Genomic DNA, 25,009 nt, shown 5'->3' with positions numbered 1-25,009 from the left:
ATGGAGTTTACTTCCCAGATTTGGGTGGTAGAAGCATAAAATTGTCACCATCTAACAATGTTGTGAGTCATGATGGTGTAAAGTCCGTGACACCTCCCTCTCCTCCCTGTATGGGATGGTGCTGTGTGCAGCCACCACTGCCACTGTATGTTGCACAATCCCTTCTACTGTAACACTGGGTAGATATTGACAGGTGACTGCACTTTGCATTCACCACTTGCTTCCTTCTCCTTGCAAGACGTGCATGCAGAGCCCAAGATGAAGGTTGAGTTTGCTCCGCTGTCTGTGCCACTGCAGAGAAGGCTTCAGACAGCATCAGTGGTTCAATGGGTCTTCAGCTTCCTGGGTCTAGGTAAGAGACACCTCTTTTTCCTTTTTCTGAGAAGCCAGAGAAGCTTTCCATAGAATTGCAGTATTGGGTTGGAAGGGACCTTAAATATCATCCAGTTCCAATCCCCTGTCATGGGCAAGGACACCTTCCACTAGACTGGGTTGCTCCAAGCCCCATCCAACCTGGCCTTGAACAGGGCCCCAAGGGATGGGGCAGCCACAGCTTCCTTGAGCAACCTGTGCCAGTGTTTTTGGCTTCTTCTCACCACCTGATCAGAACACGGTGGCACTAAGGAAGTGTATGGCTGCCTGCCTGTGCATGGGAATATTTACAGGTCTTATGCAGCATCTAAACCTGGGTGGGGTTTTCAGTTTCTCTTGCCCTTTAGGTTTAGAGTTTTCCTGGTTTAAGCTGTTGCTCTGCTTGGTGTTAGGGATGGGAAACAGAATTACCATGCTTGAGGAATGGTACCATAAGAAGAGCATTGAGGACTCTGCTTTGCAGCCCTGGGAACAGACACTTCACTTTTTACAGATGCCCCTGAACATTCAAAAAGGTTGTTTTTCAAAGAAAACCCAAACAGTTTGAGGAAAAGACACACCAGGAAACTGAGATGCAGACAAACTCACTGCTTGGTGGATGGCATCAGGTGCTGATGGAAATGACACACATGCAGTTTTGGATAGGATGCACAGGGAAATAAAGACATGGGAGACCCAGAAGTATGTAATCAGAGAGTACAAACTGCCTGGAGAGATTTACAGCCCATCAAGCTGGAAGGTGGCATCCCAGTGTTTCCTAGCGTTAGGGAAATAAAGAGATGGGCGTATCAGAGGCAGGTAATCATTGTAAAATGTCTGGGGCCATCTACAACCCATCAGGAGCCAAGCTAAAAGGTAACATCACAGAGTTTCCCATTGTTATGCCAGTTGTGAATCTCAGATGGGATGTGTATAAAGCTCCTCATTTGTTGTGGCAATACAGTTGTTGACTAGCCCCAGAACATAGCAGGTCTTTGTGTGTATCCATTTCCTGGTACACAAACATCTCCAGAACTATACCTGCACAGAAAGCACAGGCTGTGCTTCAGAGTCCCACTTGGTTTCTGAGATGGGCCCTTCCAAATTCTGCCACAGACTTAAGTCTGAATGGCCACCTTTGCACTGGTATCTGGTGGACTGGAGGACTGTGCCATACTGGTCCAGAGAGTGTAGCTCTTTAAATGTTTCTTGGTGTAGGATTGGTCCATGCTAAGTATCACTCTTCTGAACTACACAATAGCCCAGTTTGGGCAATTCCAGAGGCCAGGGGCCATTGCTGGCCACCAGGATGGGTGAAGCTACCTTTTTTTGGAAGAGAAGTGCCAAACAGCCACCCTTGGTGCCATTGTGTACTTGTGTTATAAACCCTGGGGGTCTCCCTGAGCAGAAGAGACACCACCTGTGATCAACATTCCAGTGAAGAAGAGATCCCACCTGTGATCAACCTTTGGCCACCAGAGAACACTTGTCAGGAGGAGACATGAATGTGTCCTGGCAAGAAAGATGGAGATCTGGCAAGAGCTGTGCAGCCTTGGACCCAGCTGTCCAAGATGGGACATTTTGGGGTGCTCCGTGATTCCCTCTCTGTCCCTGCCACCTGCATTTCCTTCCACAGTGCATGAATCAGTTGAGATGCAGTAGAGATGTGGTCACAGTGCTAACAAGGGATCCAACAGCACATCCTCATTCCCAGCATGGATGCAGTTGGGGCTTATGGAGTTTTAACAGTGTTTTCCAATAAAACAATTTGTACTTGAGGATTTTTTCCTTCTTGGTATTGGGAGCAAACTGGCACTTGACTTTCCAGAGATGAAAATTACTTCTGGAGCCAGCAGAATGACAGCAAATGACCAGGAGGAAGGAATCCTCTACAATTGTAGGAGTTACTTGCAACACAGGTTCTATCTCCTGCAGGGAAATGCAGCTTGCTCTGCATGGGGATGAGTCCCAAACCCACTCCTCCTCCCATGGCTGACCTTCCAGGACTTATCTTCTTTCCCCGGAAGAATTTGATTTGTTGTTTGGGTGTTTCGGTGTGTTTTTGTGGGTTTGTTTGTTTTTGGTTTTGGTTTTAGTTTGGGGTCTTTTTGGTGATACAATCTGAAACCAAAAGCAGTTAAGAAATGCTCTTAAGAAGGGCATTAGAAAGGTGATAACAAAACCTTATGAAACAATTTCAGCTGGTTTGGTTCATTTTACAAAGTTTCTTTGAGCCTGGAGCTTTCCACCCAAAATCTCCCAGTTAACAACTGCATAAGGTAGATGCTAAGAGATACCATTATTTTCATCGTGAGCTGCCAAGCACCCCTTGTTGCACTGTTATAACCCTCAGACACAGAGCTCAGATCTTCCGTGGGCAGGATTTAGCTGCCGGCTGCTCCATTGTTTGGGAGACAGGCTTGTGCTTCTGCTGCCAGAAGAGGGCTTCTGAAAACACTCATTTGACTGCTGCACAGGTCTTCGACCAGAGATCCCAGCAGCACTGATTGCAGGCAGCTGTTGCTATGGTTGTGCAAATGCATCCCCTGAAAAGCCAAGCTCTGGGCAAGGGACTCTCATTCCTGGCAGGATGGTGGGTGAGGGCAGCAGCTCGGCCTCAGTGCTGGCAAGGAGCTCTTCTCCAGCATCCCTTGCAACAGGCAGGCATTGTCTGCCCTGCCAGTTTTCCTGAGGATGTTCCTGACAAGAGCATGGAGACAAAAGGTTTCATTTTATTTCAGAGGCTGACAGCTGCTGTAGGAAGAGTTCAAGGTGTAAGAATGGGTTGCAGGGCATGGGGTGGGGACCCCATTGCCTCTCCAGTACATGATCCAAGTACCAACCAGTGCCCCCTTGTAATAGAGTGGAACCAGGCTACTGCAGAGAACTGAAATCAGCAGGCTGGTGCCCAAGCCTGCTGCACTGCTTCCTGCTGCCTCTCTCATTCCTACTCTCCACTGGGCATGGATGTCCATCCAGACACACCATGCAGAACCATGAGTACAGGGCTGAACCATGGCAAACAAACCTAGTGCAGGGGCAGTAGACCTGGGCACGCTGCCTCTGCAGACCTAGCATAACAAACCCAGCCTTCAAACCCTTCGAGTCATTAGGATTGGCTTAAAGGGCAATGTGGTACCAGTGTGATCAGGCTTCCTTGGCAGCTAAGTGTAGTCCACAGCCTGCCCAGATCAGCTGTGCCCAAGGGTGCAGTATCAGCGTAGGTGGTCACTATCAGGGACTCCAGGCTGGCACTGGGGACCTCAGGAACATGCATCTTGGAAGCATTCAAGGCCAGGTTGGATGGGACTCTGAACAACCTGGTTTAGTGGAAGGTATCCCTGCCCATGGTGGGGCAGTTAGAACTGGATGGTCTTTAAGATCCCTCTAACCCAACACATTCTGTGATTCTGTGATGATTTTGCAAACCTTCCTGACAAGTGCAGTATGAATCTGACTCACTTTGGGGCTGTTTCAATAAAAAAAATCTCTTTCTGTGGGCTGCAGTTTTCCCTGTTTCAGGCTGAATGAACAAATTCTGGGTTAGCAGCACTTTGATGGGACATGGTTGCTGCTTAGACTTGGCCAGAAAAGTCCTCCATGTGCTTTGAAACCTGTGGCTTGTTTGGAACCCATGGCTCACTTGGACCCCATGGCATATTTGTGCTTTCTGTTATACGGCCATTTTTTTGTCCAGAGAGGGGTTTGCAGCTCACAGCAAAACTACTCAGCATAAGAAACCCACCACTTCATTTTTGCTCTGAGCTTCTTTGAAGGAATCTATCCCAGGAAACCACTTGGCCTGTGAAAGAATCCAAGAAAGCCATCAATTGATGTGTCTTTTCTTTGCTGAGTCCCATACAGCCATAGAGATGTGAGATGCTGAGTCCTGGACCATGAAAAGTTGCTGCAACCTTGCTCAACAGGTGCAGTGCAGAGTCCAAGACCATCCTATGAATGCTTCATCCAAAGCTAAATCTCACCATGGACAACCACAAAGAAACCTTCTTGCATCTGGACTGGTCAGAAAGTGCAAGATTTAGGGTCTGCATATGGCATTCCTTCTTGTCAAGGACCCTTTGGTTTTAGTTTTGGTTTGAAGCAGTCTCCACTTTCCATGAGAGTGCAGACAGTGCAGCAGCTAATCTCAGCCCAGCCCAGAATTATCTGGCTATTTTCAGATAACAGAACTGATGCATCTGCAAAGACTTGCATGATGCCCTTAGCCCTGCTCTTACAGCCCTTGTCTGCCTTGAAAGGGCTCTGTGTAAGGGCTTAAGCCATTTTATAGCAATTTAGTATGTGCAATTGGACTATAGCACAAGAGACCAGACCTGCAGAGGGAGGAGATGAGGATCATGCCTGTTTGCAACCTCACATCCAAACCTGCCCATTTCTTCTGAGCAGTGGGACTGGTGGTGGTGGACTCAACCTGGGGACCTGACATGGCTTTTGGGAAGCACTAATAGAGCTCTATACTCTGCCACTGGTGGCCCAGAAAGTCTCAGTGTCCAGACAGTGCTACAGAGTGTCTCCTTCTCACCAAACTACAGACCATAAATAATCAGGTGCCTGCCTAAGGCTGGAATTGGTTTGGATGAAGATTTAACTGTACATTTTCTGGAACTTTCCTGTCTCTTTGATCCCATCCACAGTAACTTTCAGACTGACAGTCCATTCTGGGCTCCTTTCCCACAGAGCACCAAAAGGTTTTAAAAGGACAACCCCCCCCCCCAAAACTTAAAATTGAGTGAAGGTCACTGAGTGCAAATGCTGCTCTGAAAAAAAAAAAAAGGTGAATTGCAAATGAATTGAGGAAGAACTTAATAAGTATATAATTGCGAGATAAAGCATGGATTTGGACCAGAACTACTCCACTTTGCAGAATGTACTTTGAGCTTTGCACAGTATGATAAAAAGAGAATTAGGCACTGCACAGTTTTGCAGCAGACCTGACAATCTAGCTCCCAGCTGTAGTAAAATTGTGTTTATTTATCATGTGGACCCTGGAGCTGCAGTTCATGTTCTATGCAATTCTTGAGAGTTATAAAGTCTATGTCTGAGGCATTTGAAAAAGAAGCATGAGCTGCAGGTTGAGGGAGGGGATTCTCCTCCTCTGTTCCACTTTTGTGAGTCTTCAGTTGGAGCGAGTCCAGAGGAGGCCACAGAGATGCTCCAAGTGCTGGAGCCCCTCTTTTCTGAAGACAGGCTGGCAGTGCTGGGGGTGTTCAGCCTGGAGAAGAGAAGGCTCTGGAGAGACCTTAGAGCCTCTTCTAGTGCTAAAGAGGCTCTAAGGGAGCTGGAGAGGGACTTTTTACAAGGCTCTGGAATGACAGGACAAGGGGGAATGGCTTCCCACTGCCAGAGGGCAGGGTTAGATGGGATATTGGGAAGATATTCTTGGCTCTGATGGTGGTGAGGCCCTGGCAACCACAGGTTGCCCAGAGAAACTGTGAGTGCTGCATCCGTGGAAGTGTCTAAGGCCAGATTTGAAGGGACTTCTATGATTCCATTAAAAGTGTGGCACCAGGTGCGAGCAGTAGTTCTTTCTGACCTGCAGGATGCATTACAGGTTAGAACTGTTGCTTTGCAGAGAGCTGCAGTTTTTTTCCACTGGAAAATTTGTAGTGCCTACCCAGGTGCCTGCTGCAGTGTCTCTACTTATAGGAAGACAAACAATCCCATTTCAGCTTTAAGGGGATTTAGGATTCTGTTAGATTATTGCACTTTTCCCCCATAGGGATTATTGGTACTATCGTGACAGTGTTTTAAAAAGGGGCAAGGATTTGCTTTTCCATGCTTTGTAATCAGGGTGACTTATCACCAAAAAAGAAAAGCTACAAACATGATCTACTTATTTATCCGTAAGTGAAAGCAAACAGGAGGTACACAAAGGTCTTAAAAGAGAGCATCCTATTCCACTTCTCTGACAGGCCTTAGCTGAGATGAGGTGGAGAGAGCAGGTATGAGGTGATTCCCAAAGATGGAAAAGATGTCTCAGAGCATGAGGGTGTGGATGCATCTATATCACAGCTGAAGCTGAAGCTGAGCAGGGCATCTCCATCCTCATATCTTTCCGCCCTGGGTGGTGGATCTGTGATGAAGACCCAAAGTAGAACAAAATGTATAAAACATTATGTAACCCATGAGCTGGGGAGGGCAAAGGACTTGGATGAATCTTTGGGTATTTTTCAGCTCAGTCTTTCCCTTCACAAGCAATACTAAGGCTTCCAGAGGAACAGATGGAGAGGACACAGCTCCTCCCAGGCGCACATCTGCTTTACCAGGTGGGAGCTTGGTGGCTGATCATCACTTTCCAGTCTCTGCAGACAGTATTGGGCTTGAGTGGGATTTCATGTACCAAGTGATGTTTGTTTGCACAAAGACTTTTCTTCTCTTGTTCCCATGCCAAAACATAGGGTATAAGGGAGGTGGGAGGTAGAGGTAAAAGCTGAGCACTAACTGGAGAAAGTCCCAAGTGATGGAAGTCTTAGAGAATGAAATAGAACATTCTTATAAAATTCATGATGACATCGAGTTGAAAGAACTGAAAATCCTCTAGACTCCAAGATTAGAGTTGAGACTGAACCTGAGAAGTGGAGGAAAGGGTCCAAAATCAATAATAAAAAACTCAGTAAAGAGTAAAACCTTATCTATGTGTATAAATCATGGACACAACTAAAACAGGGAATCATTAGCTCAAGAAAAAGCTATTGGGGACTGTACAGGCTGGATATAGGACCCTTTTTGCTGCCATTGCAAAGTATCAGGTGTCATCAGGGGGTATTAACAGCAGTTTTGGAGTAAAACAAGGCCATTATCATTGCAGAGATCAGTCTGACTCCAGAGAAAAGCAAGACAGCAAAGGGATAGAGAGCTGATCCATGAGAATGTGAATCCACTGTGAATGCAGTGAGATCCATCAGTCTTTTGGGAAGAGGGGAACATGGTGGCCTTTGGAGAAATTGGTGGTTGCTACAAGGCAGGTGCTTAGTGTCTTTTCAGGTTCCTGGGGAGGATAAAAAAGAAACCACCTCTGCATGAGAGGTTCCTTCACACTGATATATTCAGCAGCAAGCTCAGTGGAGGCTTGGGCTACATCCCAGGACCAAAATGCCTCTCCAAGTGAACTATTCCTCTCCCAAAGTCCACCTAATCCGACTGGCAAGTCACTGCTGGCTTTTCTTTCAGCACAGTGCTGTACAGCTGCCTTCATCGCCCTCTTCTTCACTCGTTTTTGGCTGGTCAGTACCCTCTATGCTGCATGGTGGTTAATAGACAGGGAGAAACCCAGCAAGGGTGGGCGACGGATCCACATCCTCCGGAACTGCATCATCTGGAGGTACATGAGGGACTATTTCCCCATCACGGTAAGTGCCACTGATCCATCGGCTCTTCAGTGTTTCAGGGACCAGCTTTGTCCTTGGAGTCTGGATACAGTCTGGGGTCAGCAGTCATGGCATGGGGTGCTAGAAGTTTAGTGTTGAAGGATAATCTTCCCAGCTCCCAGATTACTGGAAGACACAGTAAAAAATGGGGATCACCATGTTCACAAACCACATCCTTCAACCATCTGGCTTTTCCACACCTATTTAACCTTGCTGCATTACAGCTGTTAGGTAAATCTCACCTTTGTTTTCCATGTCTATATTGCAACATTCCTGCCCTTCAGGTTGTTCAGAATTTACCCACTTGGCACAGGGTCAAGTTTTAACCAAAATCAAGAGATCCTGGATGTCCTGCAATGTCAGTATCCCCTTCTGCTGAGGAAGGGGATGGATGGGTAAATCTGTGTGTGCACTGGGCAGTCTCACAGAGCTGTTCTTCTCTTGAGAGGGGCTTCTGTGACATTCCCTGATTTACTTAATGCATGTGGCTGGCCTTTGCCCTTACTCTTTTATCTGGTGTCCCCTTGGCATGGTGTGGATGCATGGAGTAGCAGCAAGTCCTGCCTCAGAGCCATCACCATTTGGTACAAATCTGAGAAATGCAGCAGAAGAGCTCATGGGTTGTGCAAGGAAGAGAGCTTCAAGTGTAGATCAGGAAATGGGAATTTCTAAGGTAACACTGTCTGTTGAGAGAACTCAGATGGGATGCAGCCAGCTGGTCAGAAATCACCTGGAGTCAGAAGCTGGGTGCTGCAGTCCAGGATAATGAAGTCGGGAGCCCAAAAATCCAAAGAACCCACCAGCCCAAAGGAAAAAAATAAGAACCCAGCCTGAGAGTACATCCTGAATGGAGTAGGGCCTCGGATAAGGATTAAGGGGAGCCAGAGCAAAGTGAGGACCAGAGATGACATGCCCATCAGCTTTGCTGCTCAACCAGAAATGACCCTCTTCTCTGCTCTCATAAGATCCCACCTGGCATACTGTGCACAGGTCTGGTGCTCCCAACATAAGAAGGTTAAATGGCACTTCTGGGGCAAGTCCAGAGGAGGCCACAAAGTCAAAAAGGGGACTGGAGCACCTGCCCTATGGAGACAGCTGAGAAAGTTGGGGCTGTTCATCCTGGAGAAGGTTGTGTGGACACCTCACAGCACCTTCAAGTATCTGAAAAGGCCTTACAGAGAAGATGGAGAGAGACTGTTAATCAGAAACTATAGTGATGGAACAAGGGGGAATGGGTTCAAACTGTAAGGGAGTAGATTTAGATGGGATATTGGAAGAAATTCTTGGCTGTGAGGTTGGTGAGGCCATGGCACAGGTTGCCCAGAGAAGCTGTGACTGCGCCGTGCCTGGAAGTGTCCAAGGCCAGGTTAGACGGGCCTTGGAGCAACCTGGTCTAGTGGAAGGTGTCCATTCCCATGGCAGGGAGTAGAATGTTTTTAAGGCCCCTTTGATAGTGAAATCAGCCAGAAAATAAGCTTTCTAATACAATTTGAAGTGTTAGAAAGCAGGCATTCTTTATCTGTGCAGGACATATTACAGGGGTATCTCCTTTTATCTAATGTGTGTGATGACTTTACAATAAGGTATTTATCCATTATAATCATACATGTTCATTAAAGCGTGTCTCCTAGCTAACACATAAATCATAACTTTTCCTAGACCGAATTTGCATGCCTCCTACTGGAAATCATTTTATGATCGTGGAGGATCCTCTAAAGGGATCTCTGGTGGTCCTATTCAGTGAATACTTCAATTTTAAAGGTGACCTTTCCTTGAAATTTTTCTTTGGGCATATGCTGTTGCTTCTTGTTACCTAACTTGCAAAAAAACCACTGTAGTCCTCTTTATCTGTTCCTCCACTGGTAAGACACATTTATCATCCAGCGTGCATACCTTTACATCCTTTTATGGTTTTTTTTGCTAATTAGGCTTTAAACTCTATTCAGCAACTTCAGGGGAACTGAAAATTTCTATTCTCTATGTTATTTATCACATTCCAACCCAAACCATACATTAATTCAATGATTTTTGTGACTGTAATAATTATATGCAAATATATATTCTGTAAATTATCTGCGGCCATAAGCCACCACTTACGAAGTGTTGGACCAACATCTCTGCTGAAATTTAGCTGCCAGATCAGCCCAGCAATGACCCGTCTCCTGTCCCTTTCTAATGGACATGGAACCCCGCTCCTGAATACTTCACTGCATTCCGTGTCTCTCCTTTCTTTTAAGAGGACCACTAAGACCAGTAGAGGGAGCATGGTATGGGGTTTGGCTGCAGCTGCCTGGGGGAGGGCCGGGAGGGCTCTGTGGAGCCTTTCTCCCCATTTCTCTGGGAGAAAATACAGGAAGTTCCACAAAAGGACAGCAGAAAAAATTAAAAAATATATAATATAGAGAGCATTATAACCAGGCAATCACACAATACTATTTCTCCAGGATATTTTTTCAGTCATAGAAACATGGAATCATAAAATATTTTGGGTTGGAAGTGACCTCAATGAACATGCAGTTTTAACCCCCCTACCATGGGCAGGGACACCTTCCACTAGACCAGGTTGCTCCAAGCCCTGCCCAACTTGGTCTTGAAAACTTCCAGGGATGGAGCAGCCACAGCTTCTCTGGACAACCTGTGCCATCAGCATCCTCACAGCCAAGGATTTCTGTCAAATATCCCATCTAGCCCTGCTCTCTGGCAGTTTGAAGCCATCCCCATTTGTTCTGTCCCTCCAGGTCCTTGTCCAAAATCCCTCTCCAGCTCTCTTTGAACCCCTTTAGGCACTGGCAGGGGCTCTAAGGTCTCACCTTTTCTTCTTCAGGCTGAACAATGCCACTTGCCCAAAGTCCCAGCACAAGGGGAACAAGGAAGTGAGATGTGGGGACACAGACTGGGTTGGCATCCAGGACTCTGGGCTGTATTTGTGTGTAGACTGAGTTTGTTAAGCCCTGGAGAATTACGCATTCTGGGAAGATTAAGTGTGCCTCCTAATCCTACCAGATCCCAGCAGCAAACATAGCATGGTCAAGTGTTTGGAAGCAGCATGTGCTGCCTGCTGTCTTATTTTAGGAAACAGCTTTAAACACTGCTTTTAAGGGATCCCCGTGCATGTTTGCTATCTTGGAAGGAAAGAGAGGTTGGGATGAGCATCTGTTCTCTGGGCAGTGTGAATTTGCAGTATGCTGCAGTACATGGAGCGTGCCAGTGATGAGCTAGGTCACTGCAGTGTGTGCAAGGTGCGCCTTCTGCTGATACCACCCTTGCACAAGTACCACTTTCCTGTTGGATTTATCCCCCTTGGAACTGATTCCATTTCAATTAATGATTTGAGAATCAGAGCCAGCCAGGACCCAAATGAGCTTGAGTGTTTTCAAAAGGGGGATGAGAAAAACTGCAGTGAGAATCCAAGTCAGGGTCCAGTTAATTGCCCAGAGAAGTTATTTCTGCTTAATTTCTCTGCATTTAAAACCTATCTTTAAAAAAAAAAAAAAGTGTGTGTATATATATATAATTTTTTTTTTTTTTAAATATGCCCTCATTGTAGTCCTTCAATTGGCCTGGAATTGTTTCAAAATTGTGTAGATGTGGCACTTGGGGACATGGTTTAATGGTGGCCTTGTCAGTGCTGGGGTAATGGTTGGACTTGATGGTCTCAGAGGGCTTTTATGACCTAAATGAATCTATGATTCTTCAATTCCAATACATGGCTGAGCTCAGCTGCATTATAAAGTTATGAAAAATACACCAAAAGGTGTAAAATTAATCTGGTTGGGCTAGAGTATGTCTGAACAGATGACCAGTGATGTCTGCTGTGTTGATGTTGCCTACAGAGTGATTTTGGATGCTGTGGACTGCTCTATCTATGCTATGTTGAAAAACTAGTCAGTAATCTGTCTGCTGCTGCCGAAACCCTATCTCCATTTTCACAATCCCTTCCTCATCATTTATCAGTGCATCTTTACGATGAAGGATACACCCAGCCTAACAGTAAAAACAAATTGCATCCTCTGGGCAAGTGAATGGACATTGTGGCTTTTTCTCCCCAGTCCCATCCTGTCCTGTCACCATCCTCCCTCATACAGCCATGGTGCTTTGGTAACCCCAGATGAGGAAGGTGAAACTGGAAAAGTATAAGCATAATCTTGACAAGATCTATCTCCACCACAGTCCTCAAACAGAGGTCACCATATTTCTTGCTGACTGAAAATTGGGGCTGGATGCTTGTCTTAGGCAAGACATCTCACCTTTGGATCACAAAACCTGGGTTATGAGTCCATTCTAGCAGTAGGAAGTGAAAATCAACGTCTTGGGGGAAATTTTGGGGACTGTTGTGGCTTTTTAGGTTTCTCAGTGAATTTCTTCCCGTTGTTTTCAGGGAGATGCTAGAAGGGGGAGGGGGTGACTTTTTGGGTGAATAGTCAGCGATCAAGACATAAAAAGAAGTCCCTTGGCATTCCAGTGGAGTTGTTGTGGGGTTGGGGAGTTTTTGGCTGGGGGAGTGGGCTTTTCTGTTCAAGGTTTTTCGGGAGTTGTGGCGTGATGCCACGGTAAGTTGTGGACTCGGACCCGAGACCTGATGGGGGTGGGTCCTGACTTCCTTCCATTCGGGGATTGAGGAGAGCGTGGTGCTGCAGGAGTTTGTGTATTCGGCTCCAGGACTTTGCTACGCTGCAATTCGGCACTACGATCGAATCTGCCTGCTTTCCCTGCTTCTGCCAGCTGCTCCTTGGTAGTGCTGAGATCGAACCCTGAGTTTGCAAAAGGAGCAATTTCCTTCCTTCCCTCCCGGCGCCGGCTGAGGGGATCATGGCATCTCTCTGCCTCGCTAGAGCCGCCTGCGCCCCCTGCCGGCCGTAGTCATAACTACACCACAGGGAAAAATTGTAGTTGGTGGGTTGGAAGCTTCTGCTATTGTATTGTGGTTTGTTCTGTCCTGATACATATACATATATATTCTAGTAAAGAACTGTTACTCCTTTTTCTACTTTTTTTTTGCCTGACAGCCCTGTAATTTTTAAATTAAAATAGCTTGGAGGGAGGGGTATTTTCTTCCTGTTCCAGGAAGGTTCCTGCCTTCCTTGGCAGACATTTGCCTTTTAAGCCAAGACAGGAACATATTTTGTTTTCAGCTGCTGTCATCATTCAGAGCAACCCCAGTAGCGTTAATCATGCTGGCTTTATTCAGGGCAGCCTGGAAAGAACCTGCTGTACAGGAAAGGCCCCTGTGGTCTTCGCTACACTGTTTTCTCCCTGTGAAGAGCCACCAGGACATTTCTTACAAGCCTTGGGGTTATCTAACTGCCAGCTGGACCTTGCTGTCTGTAGCAACCTCTGTCATTGTGCTTGTGGCCTTGGTGGTGTTACTGGTTTTATTGTTAGCATAACTAAAATGAGTTATTGGAGAATTAGTTGAACCCTTGAAGCTGTAGTTTGGGAAGGCTCCATCCCATGGCTCATTCATTCTCATCATTGCACAAACCGTGATGGAGGTTATTTGAATGTTTTGTGATTCTGGGGAATTACAAGGCACTGTAGAGGGGACTGTTCCAGTTCATGTGAACCGATCACTGCCAGGAATGTTTCCTTTCTTTTCACAGAAGAGTGGTATTATTTGTAACTGGGGACTTGTGTCATGGCCCATGACATTAAATACAATTTCTGATTTCCTGAGGTCTTGGCTGTTCCCTTTGCTTCCTTCTGTTGGCTGGAAGAGGGATTGTCAGGGAAAGAGAAAGTCATGGCCAAATGGCCCAAAGCCACCTTGCTATCTTTTTCTGAGGAACTTCTCTGTCCCATGTGTTGGCACTCTTTTCTGTTCTGGCGGGTCCTTAAGTAAGAGGGGTGGCATGGCTGTGATCTATTGGAGGACTGTGTCCCACCATCTGCACTGCTAATCCACTGGATAAAGGAAGTCCTACAAGAACAAGGGAGGACTTTGGACCTTCCATCCTTACCCAGCCTTTGGAGTGAGGGTGGTGAAGTCCCATCCAAACTCAATTTAAATCTACCTGGCTGGTCAGATTCTCCAATATTTGCTGCAAACGCAGCTCTGACATGGCATTGTGACACCAGGAGAAAACCCCAGGGCTCAAAGATCTCACTGTTTCCTACTGCCCCTCTCAGACGTTCACCATTGCTGGGACCTGAAACCCACCCTCAGCAGCTGCTGGCAGTACTCAGATACTTGCCCTTCTTTTGGTCTTCCATTCAGACACCCTTGGATGGGTGACCTGCTTCTTTTCAGCTTGGCACAATTTGTCCTTCTTCAGATCTGGCTGGGTTTCTTGGATATCTTTGTTGGGCTTCTTCCCACAGAGGAACTGACTGCATGTTTCATCCTGCAAGAGATGCTTTTGGGAGGTGTGAAAACTAGAGACCTGAGGATTTGTTTAGTACAAAGTTGAAAGGAGGTTTATCCTACTTAAGAGCAGATTACTGACCGTAACATCCACAGAAGCAGAGTTTGGGACCAGAGAAGGATAAAAACCAGTAGCAATTCAATTTGGGAGACTTTAAATGAAGAAGGCAGGAGCTTGCTGATCAGCTCTCCTAACCTCTCCTCCTCCATCGCATCCTCCTCTGCTCTCTGAATGACTGTGGGGGTAATGCCATGCTCCTCCCTCTCTCCCACCTCGTGTTCATTGATCCTTAAGGATGCAATGACATGGCACATCAGTGTCCTCCCTGACTACATGCCCCCTGACGTGGTATGCAGCATGCAGTGCTCCTACTCATTTCAACTTGACTTGATTAATTCCTCACTTAACAAATTTTAACCCCTTCAGCCCTGCAGACAATGCATCTCCAGGGGTTTCTGGAGCACCCACCCTCCAAACCTTTAGACTCTGGGAGAATTTTATTTGAATCATAGAATCACAGAATGATTTTGGTTGGAAGGGACCTTAAAGATCATCTAGTTTTAACCCCCTGCCATGGGCAGGCATGCCATTCACTAGACCAGGTTGCTCCAAGCTCCATCCAACTTGGCCTTGAATATTTACAGGGATGGAGCATTCACAACCTTTTTGGGCAACCTGTGCCAGTGCCTCACTACCCTTTCCTCAAGCATTAGTGCACCAGCCTTAAACAGGGAATTGCCTGTCCTCTGTCTTCCCATGGTTTGGGACAGGACAATCCAGTCTGTAGGGAACAACTAGGAGAACCCAGCCACATCTCAAGGGATGAATTAAATCATCCTGGTTAAACCAGTGCTGAACTCCTGGGCTGAGAAAGTCACTCAGAAGCCCTTGCTCCAATTATCTTAATTCCACTCCAAAATTAATTAAAACTAAACCAAAACAAATATGAAATGAAGAGCACTTTAATACCTCATCAATATCATCAAATTAATAATCTATTTGGGATGTTAATGCCATTTAACTAATCCAGTTTAAAGTAAATTTGGATTAATTTGCTTGAGATCCTCACTAGTACATGGGCTCATGTCAGAGCTCCTGTAAGTCTGCATATGCATTTCCCTAACACAGCTGACAGTGCATGGAGCAGGTCCCACTCTGTCTCTTAGGGAGCTGGGGGAGCTGGCAGAGTTTCACCCATTCACCCACCCTGGACCCACATTTGAGTAGACAGAATAAAGGGAGTTTTCTATTACAGAGTACTCACTGCAAGCCCTGAAAAATTGTATCTATCAAGCTATATTTCTCCATGATGAAGCATAAAATAGACCTCATCCTTCAAAATTTAAGTTCATTAAGTTCTTCACTGAAAGGGTTGTTCAGTCTTGGCACAGGTTGTCCAACACAATGGTGGACTCCCCATTCCTGGAAACACTTAAAAGCCATTTGGCTATGGCAGCTGGGGACATGGATTAGTGGTGGCCTTGGCAGTGCTGGCAGAGCGTTTGGACTCCATGATCTTAGAGAGCTTTTCCATCCTGAACAATAATGGTTTGTTAGGAAGGCCAAGATCCTCCCACATCTGGGATCCAGAAGGCTTCATAGCACTTTTGAGAATGCATCATTACTGCTCATCAGCAGGCATCCTGACCATGCCAAGGGGAATCTCAAGGAAGTCAACAAACCCATGGCTCAGCTTGGAGAGCACAACCCTGAGCTGCTAACAGCTCATTTTTTTCAGACCACAGGTCATACACATTAACTTGGCATCTCAGACACCTCTGAGATGAGATACTGCTCTTAGCTCACCAGAAAAGCCTTGGGTTTTTTCATGCTCATGCACACACCAGCTTGGTTGGACCCTTAAGTACTTTGACAATTATTAAATGTTCAATTCATTCATAAAGACCAGAATAGCAAATGCCATCCAGAGAGTGTGGAAAAGACAGCTCATTCAAGGCAGGATGGAGGATAGTCCCACTCCTTGGCACCTCAAACCCAGCTCCATTAGGCAGTTCGGCTGGACAGCAGGAGAGGGAGGCTGTTCACAGTCACATTATTAACTTTCCTGGCAGTTTGGGAATGGAGACTTGTTACCACAGGCCTGGTTCCTAGGGTATATCACCGTGTCCGCAGCCATAGGGAGGAGGAGGAGAGAAGATCCAGCAGGCAGGAATTGTGCAGCAAGATTGATTTATTTATTTTACAAACTCTTTTATAGACTTTTTTCTTCATAGTCTAATTGGACAAAGGACCAGCCACCCCTTGGGGGTGATTGGCTAAAATCCTAAAACATCCATTGTCAAAATATTTTCTACTATACCATGAACAAGACTTTTCAAGGTTGCAGGTAGCTTGGTTGTTTACATTCCCTGCTACCTCTTCTGCGTGAGAGAAAAGTTTCTCACGGACTTAGAAAAAAACAAGAAAATCCTCACAAGCAGCATTTTTGTACCTACAGAGACTGACCTCTGCCAGGTGGAGAGGGAAGAAGTGAGACAGTGGGAACAATCCAGAAGGGAGGATGGAGTTTCTGTGTGGAAGAGTTTCCAGAGGGAAAAGGGTAGTGTAGAGTCTAGACCTACAGTGTAAGAGACTTTGCCCAAGTCTCTCCTCTTCTACAGATTTCTTTCTTAGTCTTGTATAAGCTCTCTGGTTTCTCTGTGAGTTTTGGCCAAATCATCCAGATGTGAGCAGATATTGTGACAAACAGAGGACCTTCTTTCCCCAGGGCTACTGCAGGGGACAGCTCTTGCAGAAACATTAACCAGATCCATCAAGTCTCGAGGGACTCAACTGCTACCCTCCAGCTGCCCATGACTTAGGCAGAGAGTCAAAAATCACAGATTCAAATACCAGGGTGACATTGGAAGAGAACTCTGGAGGTCAACATACCCAACCCCCTGCTCAAGCAGGGCCACCCAGAGCCAGTTGCCCAGGACCATGTCTTATCACAGAATCACAAAATGGTTTGGGTTGGAAGGGGCCTTAAAAGTCATCTCATTGGAACAAGGACACCTTCCACTAGACCAGGCTGCTCTAAGTCCCATCCAATGAACACTTCCAGGGATGGGGAAGCCACAGCTTCTCTGGGCAACCTGTGCCAGGGCCTCACCACCCTCATCATAAAAATATTTCTTCCTCATAGCTAGTCTTAATCTTCCCTCTCTTAGTTTAAAACCATTCTCCCTTGTCTTATCACTCCAAGCACTATCTTGTGTTCTTTGCTTTCCTGTCCTCCCTCCTCTTCCATTGCGATGAGCACCAAGACAGCAGCTGATTGTTTCTTAGGGAGGGTTTTTACAGATGGGTGGTGTCTTAGCACAGGCGAACTCTCCCATCAAGGAAGTTTTCACAGTTCAATGGCTGCTGTCTTGTGCCCCCCTCTGTGCTTCTTGTCTCCTTGCACATACAGAACCAGAAATGTAGCAGTTTCCAGCATGCCTGAGCATCTTGCTTCCCTGCTTATAAATCAGTTGGAGATGAAAGGTTGTTTGGAAGGTGAAGATGAATGCAGGAAACATTGATGCAAGCTGAGATTATTCAAAATAGCAAATGGTAGCCGGGGCCTTGGGCATTTAGTGATTCAGCCATCTGCTTTTCTTCCTGCCTAGAGACCTCTGCATCTAGGCAGTGATGGGACTTTTGTTTGTCTATTCCCCTCATTAGGAGCAGGTGCTTGAATGGGCACATGTACAGTCAACAGTGCTTTCGGACAGGTGGAAAATGAGCCATGATGTAAGAAAGTAAATTACACTCTCATGATTAGCCTGCAGTTCTAGCTGCTTCTAGGAAAATACATGTCCCATTAACTGCACCCTGAGTGCAGATTGAATCAGGGTGCTTGGAGGGGTAACACTGAAATGCATAGAGCTTTGGTTTTTCTTGAGCACAAGTGCCTTTGAGTTGTCTGGAAATGCATGGTGCCTCTGTGATAACAGAATCACAGAATTGTTTAGGTTGGAAAAGCCCTCTAAGACCATCGAGTCCAACTGTTGCCCAGCACTATCACAAACACCCACTTAACCATGTCCCCAAGTGCCACACCTACATATTTTTTGAACAATTTCAGGGATTGTGGTCCCACCACTTTCCTGGTCATCTTGTTTCAATGTCTGACCATCCTTTCAGGGAGGAAATGATGTGATGACTAACCTTGGAAAGGTTCATCCTCTGCTGCTGCTGTGAGCATCCTCAGCACTCACAGAAACGGTGCAGAGATGTTAGCATTCACTTTTGCCTGCTTCTGCCTGGGCTGTGCACATGCTGGCTGATATTGGCATGGCAAGGTCTTCTTGGTGCCAGAGCTGGAGGGTGGGTTTGTCGCACCAGCTCCTCTCCCCTGGGCAGTCCATAACAAGTTTAATTAAGTTCAAATCCCAGTTGTTCCTTATTTCCCGTTAACCATCCCCTCTTGTTCTGTGGTACCCATTCTCCCATGTAGTCTATCCCAGGCTTCAATGTCACTTTCAGATAGGCTGAGGATTTTAACAAGCTGCTTAGCCAGCCCTCAAGGGCTGGGCATGAGCTGCACTGTATCTGCAATCCATGCTGCCCATCCCTAAAATGCTGGACATGGGCATTTCCCGTTCCCTCCTCCTGCTAAAGTTGCAGCAGCCTTGGGCAGACATCCACTACTCTTTGATGAACCTGGGCACCCAACACAGACACAAACAGTTGGCCTCCTGCAGGCTTTCCCCAGTGGGAAGAAAACCATCAGCTTCTCTGCTAGATGTCTGGGAATTAGATTTCAACTTACCATGCGTTAAAAACATCCTGGAATCACCTGGCACATGCTTCAGGACAGGATAAACCTTGGATCCACACCAAACTGTTGGGTGGAACATGTGCTTGTGCTGTGTAGTAGGTCTACCAGAGTGATTATGCCCTCCCTCTGCTGTTCTGGTTGTGGGATCAAGAGGGACTGTGTGGAAAAAAATCATCCTTTTTTCACTTTTCCCCCCAAATTAGAAAATGTATTGGAAGACATTTTAAACAAAGTTGGTTCCCAACATCACCTAGACCAGTTCAAGGCAACATAAGGAACTGTGCCATTAGAAAAGTCATTTTAGGCCAATGGGTAGGAGGAGATGGAAATATGGGCAATGAAATACATCTCAGTGAAAAACGAGGGAGTTGTTCCAGTTGACCTTTTCCAACAGAAAGGCACAGTGGGTGCGAGGCACACCCCTCCAGGAATGCCTTATCTGCTCTCCATAGCCAGTGTTCCACCCTGCTGAGGTGACAGCACTAACTCTGGCCCCTTTTTGGCTTCATCCCTGGGTCTAGTTGATGAAGACAGCAGAGCTGGACCCTCGGCAGAACTATCTGGTGGGATTTCATCCCCATGGAGTCCTGGCAGCTGGAGCCTTTCTCAATTTCTGCACAGAGGCATCTGGCTTTTCCATGCTCTTCCCAGGCATCACCCCACATCTGATGATGCTTTCCCTGTGGTTTCGCATCCCGTTCTTCAGGGACTATGTGATGAGTGGAGGTAAGGAACATGGGCATCTGGCATGCAGTGGTATATGTGGGTGCTTTTTAGAGGAACACAGAGTGAAGATACATGGGGAAGAGGAGTCAAGGGTCTGTTTTTCCCCATCTGGGGCCAATTGGATCCCATTCATGGACACAGCTATTAGAGATGGTAACCCAAAACCTTTGAAATTAAAAATTGCCCTCCTCACTGTTATCTCTGTTGTTCAACTTCATAAATGGTCTCTGTGCTCAGGGCATCACTCTGCCAGGTGCTGTGTAACAGCAAAATGCAGAGCAAACTGCGAACAGAAATGCTGAGAGCGGCAGGGCAGGGTGTTCCTGTATCTCTTTCCATAAAAATTATATTCAGGCTTGAAATTATGAGGAAAAAACCCTCTTTTTCTGAAGCATCTGCTGCTTCCAGGGAAGTAGCATCCAGGGACAGAGGATGAAAATAGCAGCTCATGCTACTGCAATGGAGTGTGGCAGGGGAGGAAGATGTAGTGAAAAGGAATAGGAAAAGGGACAGGTAAAAATTAAATGGAGAGAGGCGAAAGGGAGTTTTGAGAGATTTTTGGACACTGGCAGGATGACCTCCATCTCTCAGTAGTGGGCTTGGCAATGGTCACTTCTCCAGATGAATGTGGGCAGAATTCAATAGGCTAAACATAGGCATCCTGTTCCATCTGATGTACCTCAGGGCATCCATTACCCTGTTTTCCACATAAACTCTGGCTCCTGCTGCTGAAAAAATATTTACATAGAGAGTGAGAAATCCAAACAGTGAGATATATGAGATACTTACGACCCAGGTGAAGGCAGGTTTAATCACTGTAATGTGGGAGCTGGGTGCATAACTCAATTTCAGGTCAATTGAATCCATTTCACAATGAGGTTTTAATGTGCAAATTATTTCAGCCCCTGAAACAAGGATTTGATTTTTTTTTTAAATAGTCAAAACAATGTTGCTTTGTCATTTCTGAATTAAAGATTACTAACTTATTCAAGTAAACAACACCAAGGGACCAAATCCTTCATTAAATTCCACTTTAAATTAGCACCATCCACTGAAACGTGTGTTTTGACCTAAAGCAAATGTTTCTCTGACTTCAGAATTATTCAGAATTGGACACGGTCTCACTTGACAACAAATTGAAACAGATTTTTCCTAGGGCTCAAGTGCAGCTAGTTCTCAGTTTATTTTTTTCCTTATTTTTTCCCTCATTTCTCACTTCTGAGCCAGACAGCAAATGGATAATTTTGTACTCACCCAGCAGAGCTGTGGGCAAATCCATCACCTTTTAAGGGAGTTGGGCTGGGGTTATCAACTCTGAAAATAAAGTATTTAGCACCTCTCCAGAGATGGATTATGGGGGAAAAAGGTTCAGAACAAACCACAGTCAGGTGTGTTTTACAGATGGGTTTTACTTTTAATTCCTCTCTGCTCTCCAGGCCTCATCCCCTCTGACAAGGAGAGTGCATCCTACGTGCTGCAGAAGCCAGGGGGTGGGAACTTGCTGGCCATCATTGTCGGTGGGGCACAGGAGGCACTGGATGCCCGGCCAGGATCCTTCACCTTGCTGCTGAAGAACAGGAAGGGATTTGTGCGCCTGGCCATCCAGCACGGGTGATGCAGGGGGTGGGGTCCAGGGGTGCTGAGGGAGGGGTGCTTGGCTCTGTGACTGATTAATGGGTGTTTCTGCTTTGGAGAGGAATGAAGGGGTTTTGGGATGGACTTTGCTAATCATGACACCCTACTGGTTTTAACTCCCTGCAGCACCCCCCTGGTCCCTGCCTTTTCCTTTGGGGAGAATGATGTCTTTGACCAGGTGAAGAATCCCAAGGGCTCCTGGCTGCGGAGGATTCAGCACTGGCTCCAGAAGATCATGGGCATCTCCCTTCCTCTCTTCCACGCACGAGGCATCTTCCAGTACAGCTTTGGGCTGATACCGTACCGACGGCCCATCTGCACCGTGGGTGAGTCAATCCACAGAACTCTGACATGATGCCAGACACACTCAGGCTGGCCAAACTGGGGAAACAGGGACAATCCCAGAGTTGTGACATCCTCCTGCCAGGCTGAAGCATCATGACAGAGAGCACGAGCAGTAGTGGGCTAGAAATGTGCTGCAAAGCAGCATCCCCAACTGTTCTCATGTCACACTGGTTTGGCAATCTGGTTTGATCTCCTGACAGATCTCAAGTCATCTGGGCTGTGCTGGGAAAAGCCCCAGAGCAAATGTGGCCACGTCATCACTCCTGTGAGATACAGACAACCCCAACACCACAACGTAGTGACAAAACCCACTCCAATAGGGTTGCGTTAAACATCTTCCAAGGCAGTTTTACAAACACAAGTAGGACCAGCAGGTCAAGGGAGAGGATTCTGCCCCTCTGCCCTACTCAGGTGAGACCCCCTCCTGCAGTGCTGCCTCCTGCTCTGGGGTAAGAGCATCAGAAGGATGGGGAGCTGCTGGAGTGAGTTCAGAGGAAGCCACCAAGATGCTCTAAGGGCTGGAGTGCCCCTGCTCTGGAGACAGGCTGGGAGAGCTGGGGATGTTCATCCTGGAAAAGAGAAGGCTCTGGGGAGACCTCAGAGCCCCTGCCAGTGCCTAAAGGGTCTCCAAGAAAGCTGAACAGGGATTTTGGACAAGGGCCTGGAGTAACAGGATGGCAGGGTTAGATGGATGGGAAGAAATTTTTGGCTGTGAGGGCCTGGCACAGGTTGCCCAGAGAAGCTGTGGCTGCTCCGCTTCTCTGGAAGTGTTCAAGGGCAGGTGGGACAGGGCTTAGAGCAACCTGGTTTAGTGGAAGGTGTCCCTGCTCATGGCAGGGGGGTAGAATGAGGTGATCTTTAAGGTCACTACCAAGCCAAACTATCCTGTGGTTCTGTGAACACTGAAGCAGTTTGCAGGTTTGCTCAGTGTCCTGTGCAAACACATCTGCAAATCCAAACCTATTTGCATGTGAAATGAACTATTTTGACCAGAGACCATGTCTGAAATTTCAAGAAAATCTTTGGTTTTGAGTAAGTTTTTTGATGTCTCCATGCTTGGCCCACTAGCGTGGCTGATGCTCTGGGAATTAATGTAATTAAAAATGCTGTTTGGAATGGTTAGAGCTTATACCACTGATTAAGTTTGACAATCAGCAATTACTTCTAATTGTATTACAACCTGTTTGGATTGTCTCAATGGTGTTATGAGCTGTGTAGCATCACATGGGCTCTTCATTAATTGGATGAAGAATAGCATTATAAGATGTTGAAACCCTCTGTCAGTTGACAAAAACAATTTGAGTAAGAGAACGGAGCAAGAGAGGTACCTCATGGACTTCTCTGACCCCTGCCAGGTACCTGGTCCTGCCCCTGGTACCTCTGGGAGATGGAAAGGCTCTTCTAGTGATAGGAATCAAAGTAATTAGATTTTCTGTAGAATAAAACATGATTTTAGAAAGATAAATAAGTGCTTGGTTCCTAATAAAAATCAGATGTTTAATAGAATCTTTAATCTGAGCAAAGTGGAAGCACCTCCACTGCAAGTGTATTTAAATAGTGTGGGGCTCCCTTGTTCCTCACCTTCCCCATTTGCAATGCAGATTCCCAGGGCCATGTGGAAACAGCTTGGAAAGCCCAACCTAAATATTATCCTGTCTTTATATTGTGTTTATCTGCAGCACATCTGAAATGTGAGAAGCAGCTCTTGGGACTGCATTGGGATATACCACTTATTTCAAAAGACTACACAGAGGGTCTTTTACATTAACCAACTTTGTAGATGGGTAAACTGAGGCAAGGACCAGTGTGATCCTGGAGACCAAGAGTTTGGTCAGGATTTCAGCCACCATCCCTCCTTGGCTCTGCTATCTTCCAAGCTCCAGGAAATAACTGGCCATATTAACCTGTCCATCCCGGAGAGGCTGACCTCAGCTCTGTGCTAGGATGAGCAGCGCTCAGACTGACTCCTCCTAACACCTGTGCTTCTTTTCCAGTTGGGAAGCCAATTCCAGTGCAGAAGAAGCACAGACCCTCTGAGGAAGAAGTTGATCAAGTCCATCAAAAATACCTAAATGAGTTGTCCAATCTCTTTGAGAAGCACAAAGCTAAATATAATGTCCCAGAAGACAGCCACCTGGAATTTATATAGAGTGCCTCAAGCAAGGTGAAATCATGGAGATCAAGCTCCAAGTTTCCCCTTTCTCTGGAACTACTTCACAAGCTCAACATACTCATAGTTAACATATAGTCTGTATAGCATAGGGAAAAGAGCTTGATTTTCCAAGTATTTCCATGGGTGTAGAGCCAAGTTTTTAATTTCTTCTCCATGTAGGACACATAAAAGATATAAAAGAGAAGAAAAAAAAATCCCATTTGTGGTCAGCACAATTGAAACTCCCCAGCACAAAACTCACACTTCCAGTCTGGCATGGATGCCAGTTTATACAGATATTTCCAGGCAGATCTGAAGTATTGAAATTATTTCCTTTGCATTATTTTCATTTTGAAATGGCAGAATGAGCCATAATTTGTGATGAAGGCATATGGTTTTTAAAATATAATTCATCTAGATAAACAAATGAACATTGTTTGTTTGGTGCTTTTTACGTTTTTAATTGCTCTGGGCTCTTTTTTCTGAAGTATAGTTTATCAGAAAGGTCATATTCCTAGTATGATGCCAAGCACCCTCAGCAGAATGATGCCATAGCCCACTGGGGAAATACAGATTAAATAAATTCCATTAGAAATATGTATTGGAACTATAAAATATTTCTAATTATTGTAAAGAAACCAGAAGCCACTCTGGCAGTTATACTCGCACCACCTGAGCTGGGACCGAGGCCCCTTGGCAGCTTCACACTCCACACTCACACAGTCAGACTGGGCCTCCTTACTGGCTCAACCACTGGTTTCCCATAGCACAGTCTCAGACATCTGGATCCTTCAAATAATTTAATTGTGCAAGAACAAAATAACAGCTTGGGGTGAGAGCCTCCAGAAGTGAGGAGGAATCTCCAAAAACAGAAACCCTTGGCTTATGTGCCCTTACTATCTGAGTGTGTGGGAAAGTCTGGGCTCTTCTTGCTGAGTCCCGGGATCCTGCAGTGTCTCAGAGCATCCATTTGCTTGGCTGTGCCACAGGTCCCTGTGCCCTTTTGTTGGGCAAAGGGTTGCCAGTAGCTTCTTGCCTCCACCTCTTGCCTCCAGAGCTCCATCTGCAGCTGTCACTGCAGCTGCCCCTGAGCGGCCTGCTCTGAATATGTTCTTAAACAATTAGTTAAAAAATATAAATTAGAATTAAATTTATAAAGTCTAGGGACTCATCCAAAGGGTTCACTGTACCTGGGCTCTAGGAGTCCTGCTTCCAATTTGATTAGTTTAATCCCAGACATCCCTGCACGGGAACATGACCAGTCACCAGCTATGGTAGCAGGGTC

The 25,009-nt window shown here is 46.2% G+C and overlaps 1 protein-coding gene across 1 annotated transcript; it reads left to right on the top strand.

Annotated features, from left to right (window-relative positions):
- Positions 1-258: 258 nt before the first annotated feature.
- MOGAT2 (monoacylglycerol O-acyltransferase 2) lies at positions 259-23,721 on the top strand. The gene is made up of 6 exons (XM_068998426.1): positions 259-352; positions 7,543-7,721; positions 19,388-19,592; positions 21,029-21,203; positions 21,354-21,553; positions 23,567-23,721. Exons 1-6 carry the CDS (start codon positions 259-261, stop codon positions 23,719-23,721), a joined length of 1,008 nt encoding a protein of 335 aa, XP_068854527.1.
- Positions 23,722-25,009: the final 1,288 nt, after the last annotated feature.

The sequence above is a fragment of the Aphelocoma coerulescens genome, unplaced genomic scaffold (genome assembly GCF_041296385.1).
Source record: "Aphelocoma coerulescens isolate FSJ_1873_10779 unplaced genomic scaffold, UR_Acoe_1.0 HiC_scaffold_105, whole genome shotgun sequence".
NCBI classification, from domain to species: Eukaryota; Metazoa; Chordata; class Aves; order Passeriformes; family Corvidae; genus Aphelocoma; species Aphelocoma coerulescens.
Note: the sequence above shows the minus strand (reverse complement) of the source record. Positions and strands in the feature narration are given on the sequence as shown.

Coding starts and splice junctions, on each gene's coding strand:
- MOGAT2 (XM_068998426.1), top strand. CDS start 259: ATGAAGGTTGAGTTTGCTCCGCTGTCTGTGCCACTGCAGAGAAGGCTT. Junction 7,722..19,387: donor GGGACTATTTCCCCATCACG/GTAAGTGCCACT, acceptor CCCTGGGTCTAG/TTGATGAAGACAGCAGAGCT. Junction 21,204..21,353: donor CGCCTGGCCATCCAGCACGG/GTGATGCAGGGG, acceptor AACTCCCTGCAG/CACCCCCCTGGTCCCTGCCT.